Source organism: Cyanistes caeruleus, chromosome Z (assembly GCF_971803275.1).
Source record: "Cyanistes caeruleus chromosome Z, bCyaCae1.hap1.1, whole genome shotgun sequence".
Taxonomy (NCBI): domain Eukaryota; kingdom Metazoa; phylum Chordata; class Aves; order Passeriformes; family Paridae; genus Cyanistes; species Cyanistes caeruleus.
The window spans coordinates 2180315-2195652 of NC_141732.1; the positions used below are offsets into that span (position 1 = coordinate 2180315).

A 15338-nucleotide genomic window follows, 5' to 3' on the forward strand; every position below is an offset into this window, starting at 1 on the left:
TAATAGTTTCTCCATCTCTACATCAAAAGCCTGAGCTGGAAATAGAGTAAAAACCTCAAAGAAAAAACCCTGGCAAATAAATTAAAGCAGGATGGTCTAAAGAACAGTAATTCAGAGTAATGAGGAAGGAAATCTGGATTTCAGGGGCTGATTGTGTGCAATGACACCCAGCAGTGATAGAAGCTCTCCTAGATGAGGGAGAGACTGAAAGATCTAAACAAATACTGAACATAAAATAAATCTAATTAATTTTTTTTCCTATTCTTCATGCCTCTGCTTGTCGCATGCAAGTCTTATCCGTAAGTGTTTCTTGTGTGATCTGTTGTAGCATCACTGTTGCAGAAACCTAAGACATGGGTAATCAGATGCCAGAAATTACTGTTATTTATGCTCTGCTGTCACAGCCCTCCATAATTATGCAGGTTGACACAGCATCTTGACAATGATAGGGAAGAAAGCAGTTTTTTGCAGAGATTTTTTCAGCCTCCCTGCACAGAAGCTCAGCGAATAAAATTGCTGCAGCTAAAAATTAGCAATGCAGTCATCTCTTTCACATTTGGTTTGGGGTTTTTTTTTCTGGCCTGTCAAAAAGTTACTATTGTGAGAGTACTCAAAGACATGAATAAAAAAGATCTCTATGTCTGTAAATGGTAGCTTTATCCTACAGCAGGACCATAATCTGACTATGCATAAATAAATGCCTTGTGTTGTTTAGAATTGAAAACAATCAAGGAAAAAATTATTTTCAAGGGGTCAGGGGCAGGAGGAAGAAGAAGATTATTTGAAAAATGCTGAGAAAACACCCTGCTTTGCATTAAAATTAAAAATTTAAATTGTAGGGTTCAAACCCAAAGTGTGAAACACTTAACAGTCACCTGAGCTCATGCTGTCCCAAGTGTGCAAGCTACGCTCCATAGTGAGGCTTAAACTACTGTGTGCACAGAATTGCAATGTTCTGATAGAGCATTTTGGGTTAGGAAACTTCTCCATCAGCTTTAATCAAGAGCCACCACTTGATGCAGAAACTGCACCCTGGGTGGGTTATGCCCCTGTGTCTGACCCCACTCTCCCACACACCACCTGGAAGAGGAGGCAGCAGAAAAATCCCACACCCAACCTCCCGCCTCCTCTGGAGGAGGCTTTGCTCCCTTCCCTGTCCCCTGTGGCCTCCAGGGTCATGAACAACCCACAAAACCCTGAAATTTCTCTCACATTCCTGCTGGGCTGTGCCAAGCTCCTGCCCTGGCTCTGCTGAAGGAGCGCTGATCTTCTTGAGCCTCCTTATCCATCTGCTGCTCCTCCCTGCTGTCATCTGCGCACTTCAGCTTGCTGCTTTAAATACTGCGCCTGAAATCCTAACTCCTAAATCCCAGAACTTGTCGTTCTGCTGCCACAGTAGGGAGAGCTGAGATAATCCAGGATTCTCCACTTAAACAGCACAGGCAGAAGGATGGCTTGGCTGAACAGGAATATTCTCTTGGAAATAAGGCAGTAAACTGCCCCCCAGTGTGAGCAGGGCCAGGTGGCATGGGAAGAACACAGAGATACTGCTGCCAGTGGAGGGATAAAATTTGTGTGGCCAAAGCTCAGATGGAGCTGGGGCTGCCAGAACTGTGGGGAACAACAAAAAGAGATTTTCTGAATAAAATAGGCAGTGCAAAAAAAAAAATACTATTGGCCCATTCCAGGATGTGGATGGTCACCTCACAGACAGGGACAGGGACAAGGCTGAGGTGTTCAATGCATCCTTTGCCTCCTCCTTTAACATAGATGGATCAAGAGGGTCCCAGTGCCCTGAGCTGGGCACTGTGAGAGTGTGAGAATGTCCAACACCCAGTTAACCCCAGCCTGCTGCTCCAGCTGGATCCCTACAAATCTAAGGGACCTATTGGGATTCATCCCAGCATCCTCAAACAGCTGCTGATGCCATCACAAAACCTCTCTTGATGATTTTTGAGTAGTCTTCGGAGTCCAGAGAAGCTATGGAAAAGATTATTCTGGGAGGTATTGAAAAATACCTGGAGTACAAGGCAGTCACTGGTCACAGCCAGCATGGCTTCGTAAAGGCAAACCTGCTTGCCAAACCTGATTCCCTTCCATGACAAGGTGATCCACCTAGTGGATCAAGGGAAGCCAGCTGATGGAGTATTTCTGGATTTCAGGAAAGCTTTCCATACTGTCTGTTACAGGATAATACTGGACAAACTGCGCATCCTACAGCTGGCTAAACACTTCATGAGATGGGTGAGCAGCTGGGTCATGGGTCAGGCACAAAGGGTGACAGGGACTGGGAACCTGTCACTGGTGAGGCTCTGCAGGGCTCCACCCTCGGCCCTGTGCTCCTCAACATCCTCATGAATGACATGGATGTAGGACTGGAAGGGATTCTGAGCAAATTCGCAGATTATACAAAACTGGGGGGAGCTGTCAACTCCCTGGAGGGCAGGGAGGCCCTGCAGAGAGGCCGTGAGAAAGGAGAGGCCTGGGCCAGCCCCAACCGTGTGAGGTTTATCGAGGGAAGGAGCCGGATTGTGCCCTGGGATGGGATAACCCCACGTGTAGGGACAGACTGGGGAACGAAAGGCTGGAAAGCAGAGCCAGGGAAAGGGACCGGGGCTCCCGGTCAGTGGCCGTGCCCTGGGGCCGGGAGGGACATCCCTGTACTGGGGCACCGGGCCCAGCAGGGCCGGCCCAGCCAGGGAGGGATTGTCCCGCTCTGCTCTGGGCTGGGGCGGCCTCACCTGGAATGGTGAGTGCAGTTCTGGGCCTGACAGAATAAAAATGACATGAAACTATCAGAGATGTGCAAAGGAGGGCCATGGGGATGGAGAAGGGCCTGGAGGGGCCGCGTGAGGAGCAGCTGAGGGCACTTGGTGCGTTCAGCTGGAGGAGACTGAGGGCAGACTCAGCACAGCTACGGCTTCCTCATGGGAGGAAGAGGAAGGGCAGCTCTGATCTCTGCTCCTGTGACAGGGACAGGGCCTGAGGGAACGGCTGGAGCCGGGGCAGGGATTTGGGGTGGATTTTGGGAAAGGTTCTTCCCCCCGAGGGTGCTGGCACTGCCCAGGCTCCCCAGGGAACGGGCACAGCCCTGAGGCTGCCGGAGCTCCAGGAGAGCTTGGACACCACTCCAGGGATGGCCAGGGTGGGGTTTTGGGGTGTCTGTGCAGGGCCAGGGGCTGGACTGATGATCCCTGTGGGTCCCTTCCCAGTCTGTATATTCTGTGGTTGAGTCAGTATTTACTGGTCCGTTTTCAAACAACTTCACCAAAAATTGATATAGATAGATAGACAGATATGTATATATTATATACATGTGTGTGTGTAAATATATAAATCATAATATGTAAGTCTTATGGACATAAGTCTTTTATACACAAGTCATAAAACCCCCTTTTGCCCACAAATGACCCCTTATTAAAAAGTTTTAGGTGCATGGGGTGAGGAGTACTATTGAAAACCTAAAAAAAAAATAAAAAAGAAAAAATCCTAGACAGTGCTTTTTGTTGCATATAACAAATTTCTGCTTCCAACACAGAGCTGTGCATCAAGAATTCATAGGATGATTTGGTCTTATCCAACATTTCCTACACTTCTAAGTATCAGACCAGATGTGAGGCACATAAGTGTCTGCAATTCCTCCGTATGGTCTCTGGAGTGTACATATACCCAAATTATACCCAAAGTACAGTATATTTGCATATAGCTGCTATACATTATGTAAAATTAAGATGTTTTTATGTGTGTTTCATAGGGTAACGCATCCACACACACACACACACCACATACAGTTATTAGCCGGATTAGCTAGAGACTTTATTAGATAATCATGGGGATGCTTCATTTCTCAGCTTTCGGAACTTAAAATAGAAGGACACCCCCGCTGTGATGAAAGGTAACACAACTTGCTGATTAGAGGGAAGAAAAACCCACACAAACAAATGAATAGAAAACCCCACAAGTATGTTAAGTATATTCCCTCAGCAGCAAGACTGAGATTTGATAAAACCTCAAAGCACAGAGGTGTGGTAGAGCTTCTGTGCCTCCAGATCCCTGCTCATTCAATCCCTTTCTTCAGAGCACACAGACCCATGGCTGCAGGTTTGGGTTTGGACAGACCCTTGCTCTGTTCCTACATTAGGAATGGCAAAAAAGCTGTTCTGCCCCCTACATGGATCATTAGAAAATCAGCCATACCATGATGTCACTACACTCAGTGAGCTGTTCTCCCTCAAATATAAGATCCAAGTTTCCTGTAAAAAAGGAAACTTAGACTCATTAGTCCTCAGACTGACATAAAACACCAAATTTAGGCTTAATTTGCATTTCTCCTATGTTGTCTCCTGAACTTTAAATGCAAAATGTGTTTTGGTCCTCCAATACAAAACAGCATTTTCCAGAGGTTTTAATTTTGCAGATGTTAATGTCCTTACAACCCTTCTTTAGACATGAAACTTTTGACTCATATTTTCTAACACATCATCTGACTAAGATTTCACTGTATTTTGACTGTGAACCCATTCTGAAACTTAAATTAATGCCTGTTGTTTAACCTATATTTATTCAAACTCAAGCTGGGCTTTAGGTATGCTACTACAATGCCCAATATCATGGCATCACATAAAGGGCGTGTGTTGGGAGGGACCCTAAAGGTCACCCAGTGCCACCCCAGCCATGGCAAGGCCAGCTCCCAGTGTCCCAGGAGCTGCCAGCCCCAGTGTCCAGCCTGGCCTTGGGCACTGCCAGGGATCCAGGGGCAGCCCCAGCTGCTCTGGGCACCCTGAGCCAGGGCCTGCCCACCCTCACAGGGAAGAATTTTTTCACCACATCTGATCTCACTTTCAGAACACAGTTCTGCCCATCCTTTAGGATTTGAGAAATCCTGGCTCTGTAGCTTACCTAAGTTTGAGATGTTTAAGAGACTAAGATGAAAACAACAACACGCCAACTCCTATGTGACTCACGATAATTTTTGGAATAACAGAGATTTCTCTCTGATTCTTGCAGTTTCTTAAATACAGCTTCCCCAGATATCACCACTTAGGCTGAAGGGGTATCAGGCTGTCACTGCTGTTGTAGGGACATGTGCTGCATAAACAGCTATTTTAAGGCATAAAAAATCTCAATTAAAAGTTACTGTCTTTTGAAATAACTTCCAGAGTGGATCATTTCCTTGATTTTCAACTGGATGGTAATTGAAAAAATGTGGAGGAGGGAAGATAAGACAGTGACCCTTTCTGCTATGCTGCCATTGATACACAACCTTGTATGAAGTATATCCTTTGAAAAGAGACATAAAGGATAAGGACATAAAGGGCAGTGAATTAGGAGGCTGGGCACACGAAAAAAACCCAAAAAAACAACTAATACTACCAGAACAATTAATTCCAGTTGTAATAATGCATGGCTTGACATCAAATTTTGTCCTAGGCTGACCAGACACGTACAGAATACAGCAGCGTATCCACTATATGCTTTCTGGAGGCTATACGAGCAGTCATGGAAAATCAATTTGAATACAAATGTAATTTGTTAAAAGAACAGTGAAAATCATTATGCAGGGTCACACTGTCAGCACTTTGTACAGAAGCAGATGCTGTCCAAAGATGCAAAGGCATTTGGTAAAACAGAAGAATCTTGGTCTTTAAAAGCCTCTGTGATCTTTTCAGCCTTTCAGTATAGATACATGAGAACAAAGCTACAGTTTACCTCTCTTGTTTCTCAGCACTTTTGCTCCTTGCAGCTGATTCCAGCTGCAAAAAAGGGGCTTTATAGAAACTTCTAAGCCTCAGGGAGAGTGAAGGTTGGTTCCCACTGTAATGGAGAAAAAGCAACATCTTTGAAACACTTCTTTCAAAGTTCTGCAGTTTTGCGCTTAGGCTGACAGGACATGGTGATAAAATAAAGAATTAGACTTGCCTGTTTTCAGAAATGTCAGCATCATTTTTGGGCAAACCAGACATAAAAACTCAGCAGACAGCTAAGAGGAGAAGCACGATGCAACCCAGAGAGCAGCTTCACTATAAAGACAACTCAAATGGTTATTTTTCAAAAGGTCCTGTTTCAAAAATGTTTATCATGAAGATGTGGGATGCACTGATCTGCTGTGCACCTCCAGTCCCATTACAGTTGCTGATCAGCTTACACCATGACCAGAGGTGTATCTTGGAACCAAAATAGCCACTGCTTTTAAATCATGCTTTCCTTTCCTCTGATCCAAATATTCACTGACTGCTCTTAAAGCTGTTGGCTTATTTACCCCTGAAAATAAAACCACAGCGGTACTCATGAACCTGTATTACTGCAGGTGGGATGCACTGTGTTTCTTCCTCCTGAAATAATCTCTTGTAGTCTCTGTAGTCACTCTGGTAGTTACTGTCTGTCCACACAGAGAAAAGCACCAGAGTGCCCGGCATTCAAATTCAACCAAGGAACAGCAACAGCAGCAAATGGAAATGCTTACAGCTGTTTTTAAATATGTATAAAAGGACATTGCTTATTAAAAATGCACCTGCATCTTTATTGTAAACTAAGGGCTGAAAGTCCTTGAAGGTTGGTTTCATCATTTACTTGCATATAAACACATCTCTGAAGATCAAGCTCCTGTTACAGTGCATGAGACTGCAAATTTCTCAGACTGGCCAGGAAGAAGAAAGTGACTGTCTCCCACTGAGATGACTTCTTCATCCATTACTATCTTTCTCGCCCTTCTCTCTCCCCTAAAACCAACAGCAACAGCAAAAAGACAAAAAGAACCCCACCCCAGACTTGCTGACATACTATGTATTTGTTCCAAACACAAAAAGCAAAAAGTGCTTTTAAGACATCATGAATAAACAGGATTTCGACCTTCACCATAACTTTGCCGAGCTCCAACAAAAAAAGCAGTTGGTCTTTTTCTTTAGCAGAAGGCTTGAAATGCAGGTCAGTAATGAAGTATATGACTTAACTTTCTTCTGCACTTGGAATTTACCCTAAGAGGCAGGTGGGAATCAGCCACTGCACAGATGACACTTCCACTGATTTTCATTCTACACCATTATGGGAATGGACTCATAGTGAGTAGTGTTGAGACAAGTTCTGCACTGTTGAAAACCTGCTTTTGGAAGAGTTTTGGTTACTTACAGTGCTTAGAGTCATTGCAACTTTTGAGAGGATCTATTAAAAGTAAATGTTATGACAGCCACCAAAATTAACCTGCTATATCAGGCTTGTCAAGCAGCATTTTGCTCTGTTTCAGCACAAAAAAAAAAGACTCAGTGTAATTTTCTTCTGTTTCTTTCCGAGAGCCAAGGACAAACCTTTAACTGAACAATCACAGCTTAAGCAATCACAGAGCAAATGGATTTTTTTTCCTTCCTATTTCACTTCTGCTAGAAAACCTATTAAGTTCTCTCTGTTCTGAAGTTACCTGAAAACATGGCAAAACTGTTGACTTTATTGAGAAAACATCACAGATGTGAGCTATTAGAAGTTCCAAAGAAGCTCAGTGCAAAGCACTTATGACAAGTCCAGAGTTTGTGGCAGATACAGCTATCTTCTGCTTAAAACAGACTTTGGGGAATAAGCTGCAGGTACAAGGACATATTGCATAAGCTATCACATGCTCACTGCAACTGTGTGAATGCTACCGGATTTTGAGAAGCCGCCGTGCTGAATAATTTAAGGCTAATAAAATATTCAGTTTTTACTGATACGCTGGCTTCATTTTGAAACCTAAAAAAAAAAAAAATAACAAAAATAAAATAATAATAAAAAAAAAAGTTAATATTGAGGGAAACAGGTGTAAAAGTCAGTGTGAATATTCTGGTACTCATTAGGACAACAGTTGTTCTAACAAGCAGGAGGATGGAGAGGTCTCCACGCCGGGTGGGATCACTCAGACAGACAGAACATCCGCGGTACAGGAGGACACTCAGAGCTCGCAGAGGACGAGGAGAGTCCTCGGGGGGCTGCGGGCAAGAGAAGGGGACCCACGGGGGTCCCGGAGCCGAGCCCAGCGCCTCCCCCGGGGGCGCGGAGGGTGCCCGGGCGGGACAGCCGGGATGGGCAGGACGAGACGGGACGGGCAGCGAGTGATCGCCCACCGCCCCGGGAAGCCCCCCGAGCTTTCTGCGGAGGGGGAACCGTGCCCACACGGTGCCCACCATCAGCTCCTCGCACGACGAGCGACACAACTTTTCAGTGCGAGGAGGGTAAACCCCCGTATCCTACAAGAACTGATGAATATAAATAATAAAGAGAACTCCCAAGAGATTTAAAGTTGTCTCTCTGGGGTAAGGTTGGCTTTTTCTTTTTCGGAAAGGTGTTTTGGTAGGGTTTTTTTTTTTTTTTAGTTGTGTTTTGGAAGGGGATGAGACACCGAGAAGGCGCTGCGGGGTGTTTTAGGATGGAGAAGACCTAATTCGAGGGAGGCAGCGAAAGGGTCGCCTGGCAAGAGCTGCTGCTGCTGCTGCTGCCGAGATGCTCAAGCTCCCGAACGTGTTCGCAAACTGTTCCGCGGTTTGCTAGGTCTCCGGCAAGGAGCTAACAGCCTCCAAATTACAATGAAGACTGGTGGCTGGGGAGGGGTGAGGACAGGAATGGAAAAAGCGGTGGGGACAGCTCTGCGGATATTAAATCTTCCCAGCCGCTCATCTGGATTACATTTCAGCTCTCACGGCATTTCTTTCCCCTCTAATTAAGCATAGTTTCACAACAGAACGTGTCTGAGGATGGACAGTCCGCCCGCTTCTATTTCAAATGAAGAGATAAGTATTTTTCTTTTTTTTCCTTTCCTTGTCCATGAAGAGAAAAGCAGAGCCCAGACAGCGGCACCCTGCTGCGAGCCACCTCCCCGGTCCCCCGCGCACTTGGACTCCGACTTTGCGGGAGCTCCGGCTCGACCCCGACCCCAAGTCCCCCGTCCGTCCCCGCCGTCCTCCGTCCCCTCACCTCGGGCGGGGCGCGGCGCCGCCAGGCTCCCGCAGAGCGCCAGCCAGGCCAGCACCGTGCGGCTCATCCTCCTCCTCCTCCTCCTCCTGCTCCTGCTCTGCTCAGCCGAGGGATGCGAGCGGCGGTGCCTCCGCCCGGTGAGGCGATGCGAAGCGCGGCGAGGATGCGCAGGTCCCTCCCGGCGCTGCGCGGCGTGGAGCGTCCCCCGGCCGAGCGCAGCCCCCGCCGCTCCGCTGCCACCGCCCTACGCGCGGCGCGGAGCCCGTCCCGCCGCCCGCCCGCTCTGCGCGCCCGCCAGGTGCCGCCGCGCCTCCAGCATGGCCCGGCCGCCGCCTCCCAGCCGTGTCCCGCCGCCTCCTCTCCTCCCCCTCTTTCTCCTCTCTGCCTTCCTCTTCCTCCTCCTCCTGCCGCCGCTGCCCTGCCCGCCCCGCGCGGATCCCGGGGGCGGTGCCGCTGGACACACCCCGGCCCCTCCCCGCCCGCGGCCCGCCCCCGCGATGCGGAGGGTGCGGGATGCAGATCCTGCACGGAGCCGGGACCCCGCGATGCGCAGGGTGCGGGATGCAGACCCCGCACAGAAGCGGGACCCCGCGGCCCCCGGCTGATCCCGGGGATGCTCCCGGGGATGCTCCCGCAGCGCTCCGGTTTGTGTAGACGGCGGGCGCAGGTCTGCGTGGCCGGGGTTCCTCCCCCTGGCATGTCCTGGGCTAGTTTTGGTTTTGGGTGGGCGCCTGCCCTCCTCTATCAGGGAGCGGACGCTGTACACGAAGGTGTTTTATCCTCCGCGGAGGAATTTTGCCCTCCGCAAACTTCTGTCTTGTATGTGCTGTCAAAGCCCTGCGCTCTGCCAAGTGCTGCCTCTGCTTAAAATCCCTCTCGAACATCCACACAGGGAGCTCGCACGGAATCATAGGATCATGGCATGGTTTGGGGTGGAAGGGAGCTCAGAGATCACCACATCCCAATCTGCCATGGGCAGGGACACTTTCCATCAGACCAAGAGATTCCTCCCTTCCTCCCTCCTCGGGTAGGATGTCATCCTACCCGAAACTGGGAGTCAAAGAAAGAATGAAAGATGCGGCGATATTTCAGAAACAGCCCAAGGTAGAGGCTGGGAAGATCTCACGTCAGGCCACTACACACTTTTTTTTTTATTTTCATCTCTTTTCCCTACCTGGGTATATAAAGCCACGAGAGTGAAAAAAGTACTAATTGCCTAGTGGGCGTCAAAAGGCTCTCCAGATATTTTATATCTGTAATTTGCATCCCCTCTACATGCCTTCATAGTGAAAGACCAGATATAAATATTACATTAAGCTTTAATGCACTTGCCGAGCGAGAAGAATGCACTGAACAGCACTACGCTGCTGAGAAGCATTTCTGCAGATACAAACTAAAAGTCCAGGCTGCTTGCATGACAACAGGAAGAGACATCGTGAAATTAGGAGTGGAAACGACCCGTTAAGTCGTCTGATCTCTTGGTTACTTTGGCTGGCACCTCTCAGTAGTTAGAGCATTTCATTTTGCAAGCCCTTTGTCTGCCATTAAATTCCTGCCAGTGACAGGGTGACAGCGCTTGCCTAAAGGTTTGGTTTTAGATCTGAGCTGGCAATTAATCACATTTTTCTTTGTCACTGGAAGTGTTTTGGTTTCAACACCTTATATTGTCAGCAACGATTTGAAAGGACGAGGTTTCTTTGCGCTGGTTAAGCCACAAAATTAACAGAAATGACGCACCTTGATAAACAGCGTTTGACACCCACAGTCCCACAGCTCTTTCTGCTTGCATAAAACCCAGTGGTGCCCACATCAGCTGTGCACCTCACCTATCACAGCAGGGCAAGGCTTCCTGGTGACCCTCAGCCAGCAGTGGTGGGGAGGTGCAGAGTTATCCAGCAGGTTAGGACAGATAAGGGAAAAAACCCAATCTCCTAACATTAATTTAGCTCATTAGCAGAAAAGATGTGCTGTCATGAGCTGTAGAATCCAGTGTAATGCCCTGGACACGTGGGAGTTTGGTAGCATCCAGCAAAACTCTTCCCTGCCCTCCTAAGGTGCCCTAGCACAACTCACCTGGCAGCACTCAGGTGTGCTACAGCCAGGCCTTCACTGAATTGCACAGGTATTTCTGCGATTGCATCACCACCTCTACAGCAACCTGGACTTTACACATCAGTCTCCGTGGCAGAGATCTCCCTGAAGAACTACTGCCAGCAAAGAAAACACTTCTCTTTTCTCCCCGAGGGTTGCTTTGCTGTCAATAAAGAGATACTGGAAATTTAGGAAGCCTTAAAAAAGCTTCTGATATTAATGCATCGTTTCTCTACAACGGTGCTAATTTTACTGCTTATCTCTGTTTTACAACCAAGAATCCAGCTGTCACAACTACAAGGCAAGCTGCACTGAGGCTGCTGTGGCAGCCCAGCATGCCTGCACCCCCAAGTGGCAGCCTTGCCTGTGTTTTTTTTTTTTTTATTTATTTTATTTTTCTTGAGGGAATAATCCTGTAATGCAGCCCCTTTATTTGCCCAATTAGGATAAATCTGAAGGGACTAACTACAGTGGGTACTGGGAGGCCTTTTTCCACTGAGAGCCTGTGACTAGCAGCTGATTAAAATGACACAGAAATAGCTTTTTCAAAGCTAGGCATTGTTTATTCAGCCAAATGGGATGAAACAACAAAAGGCTTTTCTGCCTGGTTCTTTCCTAAAGTGCAATGCCTTTTTGTTTTTAGGTTCTCAGTAAGTTTTATTCAATAATACCTATCTTCCCACCTCAGAGTAATCAGACTTTCTTTGCTGTCCCACTCTGCTGGGCCCCTCTTCCTGTGCTGCCTCCTCCTTCTTGCTCTCCTGTGTTTTGGGGATGACAAAAGGATTGGGGGATGCTGCAGGTGGCCCCTTCATCCATCACCTTCCTTCTACCCCAGTTTCTCCCCTTAGCACAGGGCAACACAACTCCAGCTCAGCACTCTGAGGCTGGCTCCAAGGTGCAGGCTGTTCCTTCCAACCCAAAGGTAGCAATCACCTGCATCTAGGTGTTCTTAATATGGATTTTCTGAAGCCAGGCTGTGCTGTTTACTGCCCCAGCCTGGGTTTTACCCAAGAGTTCCTTTTCTGCTGTGCTGTGGGCTCACACTGCTGTCACTGGGGTTGTTGCAGCATCTCCTAGCACTCCCTCCCTAAAATGACCTGTCCCTGACCTCACCTTCTCATGAAGATTCTAACCTGATGTCCTTCAGTGTCCTCCAAGGTTCAGTAATTATTCATTTTTTGCCATGTTTTGTCTTTCTTGAAGCAGCTGCTGCGTTGACAGCAGGAAAACCTGCCTTCTGGCTCTATTAGTACAATGGGTATGCAAATATCAGTTTTGAGTGGGAAACCTGAGGACCTTCAGGCCACCCTGAAGGTTCTCTTTTCCTTTTTTGGGTTACATATTTGCAAATCCTTACTGTCTTCCCAGTGGTGAAGGCACTTTGCTGAAGTAGGGGTACAATGGGACTGGGATGCCACAAGCCATTGCAATTCAAGCTGATGTTCTACCTTCTATATCAACATTAATATATATACACAGTATATAAAATCACATTTTTATATCTGTATTTTGATATTTACCCCTAAGGCAAAACTCTTCCTCCGGTCATGTGGATTCATGATATGCTTTGTGGTTTGGAATTTAAGAGAGAAATGGGCTCAAGAACTGCCAGATATTAATCCTCTATATTTCTATCTTCCTTTTTCTGCCACCCATAGACCTCAAAGACTACTTTTCACTTTCCAGACTGCTCCTACACTTCAGGATAATTCCTGCCTAATTTTACTTAGCTGGACTCTAACGCCCAAATACATATTTTATTTGTTTACCAGTCACTCAGGATCAAGAACTCTTTTGCATCCATTTATTTTTTTAATGTTCTTCCATCTAATGATCAACTCTGTTTGTCAGAATTTTCTGACTAATAGGATTGCCAGACAGGGACCGTGGAGACTGCCTAAATCTGCAACATCCCTCCCTCCCCTAGGCTAAGAATTCCTGTAGACTTTCTGGAGTAGAAGGGGTAGAGTGGAGAAACAAATCATCTGCTGCCTTTCCAAGGGGGAAAAAAAAAAAACCAACACATTTTCAACTGGGGAGGAGCTAATCCATGTTTTGTAATGCCCCCACTGTTTTCCTCCATCTTACTTTAATTAGTAGCTCACATTTCCTGCATTATTACCTGTATTGCCTTGAATGTTCCAATTACCCTTTGAAGTCCTGCGGTACATAAAACAGGAAAAGGAAATTGAAATTATAGCCATAAAATTATATATATATGTAGAAATGTAGGCAGCCACACTGTCCTTAGATAAAGAGCCATCAATAAAGGAACAGTGACAGCAAGTGTGAATGTATAACACGGAGGTGATTTTGGCATAAAAGAAGAATAATGGCTAATGGCTAATAGCAGTGACATCAGGTCTAAGATTTGCTGCACAAAAGGTGAACCAAGTCACTCCCACCCGTGCTGCAGCAGTAGGAGAGCAAGAGCTGATCCTTCCTGTTTGCCAACCTCTTGCCACTTTTAGATGCCATCCAGTCAACGAGAGTGTAACCTGCCAATTACCCTATAACACCTTTAGGGTATCTTGGATTACCGGCTTTGTGGAGGAGATTAGCTTTATCACCAGCTCCCATCACAGCACCTGCCAGATCAGAACCTCCTTAGAGCCACAGATCAGGACAGTCTCAGACGGCACAGCCACGGATTATATTACCACCTCCGTTATAATTAGGGCTATAAAAAGCCTCTGCTGCACGCAGCAGAACTAACTTTCTTCTTTTCTTTTTTTTTTTTCTTTTTTTTTTCCCCCCTAATAATATGTACTTAGTTCTTCAGGGATTTGTCAGACGCCGTTCACCATAACCGGCTGCTCTGATTCTGCAAGTCATCTCTGTGTGTTTGACTCAGGAAGAGATAATACATCTGTCTGTCACCACCACAGCAACGCCGCCGGAATTATTCCTGGGGTTGACACTGCCTCTAAAAAAAGGGAACAGTTGGCTCTTTTATCTCTTCCCAAGCACAGCCTGATCCCCCACTTCTTGAACATGTGAAGTTTTCCATTAAATCAACATGGGTTTTGTGGAAGATCCTGCTTCCCTCAAACCTTTCTGGTTCAAAAGCATTGTCATGTAATGCTCCATCACAGGAAAGGGGGAAAAGTAGCTGTGCAACACAGGGGAACATTCAAACTCCATTACAAAAAAAAAAAATACATATATATATATATAATATATATATATATATTTCAGACTTTTGCAGCACAGATGTTTTTCTTCGTCTTCTTTTTTTTGACTATTTATAGAAAGGAACCAACAAAATCAGTATCATAGTTTGGTTTGATTACATTTATTTTGATTTGGAAGCAAGCTTTTATTGCCTAGAGAGGATAGTATTAAGGAATCCTGTCTAAATGCCTGATTATGTTTTAAAATGAATCCTTTTCCTCCCAAAGGCAAACAAAAAAAAAAAAGGCATATGTTCCCAAAATGCAAACATATGAAGTGCACAAGAACACAGGAGAGGAGTGCACAGGCTAAGGTTCGAGCACAACCCCTGACATGAGGCACTCCGATGTTTTACTCTGCAAAGCCTTCTGCACCCCCCTGAAGCTGACAGACTGATTAATTTCAGTTGGGATTATTCCTTGCCTGCCTGTGAAAAGAACTGGGATCCATAGTGGTTCCTTCAGCAGGACTAAGGTACATGGAAGCTGAGTGCTGGTGCACTGTGTGCCTGTTCGGTGCCTCTGCAGACAGTTCAGCACCACTGGCACGTGCTTCTCCTACTCTCTACAGACATCAGAGAGTCCTGAGTTAGAGATTAGTGCCACTCCTCTGACTGAGGAGTCAGAGTTAAGGTAAAAAAGTCAAAGTTCTGCCCCAGTGAAGTGACAGGTGCAGGAAGCTGAAGACAGTGGGTTTCGGAATCATAGTAGCATGAAATAGTTTGTGTTGGAAATGACTTTTAATGTCACCCAGTCCCACCCCAGGCACGGCAGGGCCAGCTCCCAGTGTCCCAGGAGCTGCCAGCCCCAATGTCCAGCCTGGCTTTGGGCACTGCCAGGGATCCAGGGGCAGCCCCAGCTGCTCTGGGCACCCTGTGCCAGGGCCTGCCCACCCTGCCAGGGAACAATTCCTGCCCAAGATCCCATCCAGATTGTTTGAGGTCTTCTGCATGGGAGCAGATTTCTGCTGAGGACCTTGCCCCAGCTGGTGGTGATGCTGTGAGATGGCTGTTCCCAGAAAAACTCAGAGGAGTGTAGGGTACCTGCATTTCTGAGAGACTGATGGGCACCCAGAGCATCCATGTGAGGGTCCTGCCTCACCCCTTAGATTTGGTGTCTATATGTTTTTTAAAATGC

At 46.8% G+C, this 15338-nt stretch overlaps 1 protein-coding gene and 1 long non-coding RNA gene across 2 annotated transcripts in view; one reads left to right on the forward strand and one right to left on the reverse strand.

Moving 5' to 3' along the window:
* The window catches only part of LOC147647974 (uncharacterized), a 119651-nt gene extending 111871 nt beyond the window's left edge, over nt 1-7780 (forward strand). Inside the window, exon 2 of the long non-coding RNA XR_015280531.1 lies at nt 5160-7780. This is a non-coding gene — a long non-coding RNA (uncharacterized LOC147647974). The remainder of the gene's footprint in view (nt 1-5159) is intronic.
* EDIL3 (EGF like and discoidin domains 3) overlaps nt 1-9205 on the reverse strand; it is a 231965-nt gene extending 222760 nt beyond the window's left edge. The window contains exon 1 of the mRNA XM_086868065.1: nt 8935-9205. Within this exon, the coding sequence (XP_086724191.1) occupies nt 8935-9001 (67 nt within the window). The 5' untranslated portion in view covers nt 9002-9205. The remainder of the gene's footprint in view (nt 1-8934) is intronic.
* Between the last annotated feature and the right edge of the window lie 6133 nt (nt 9206-15338).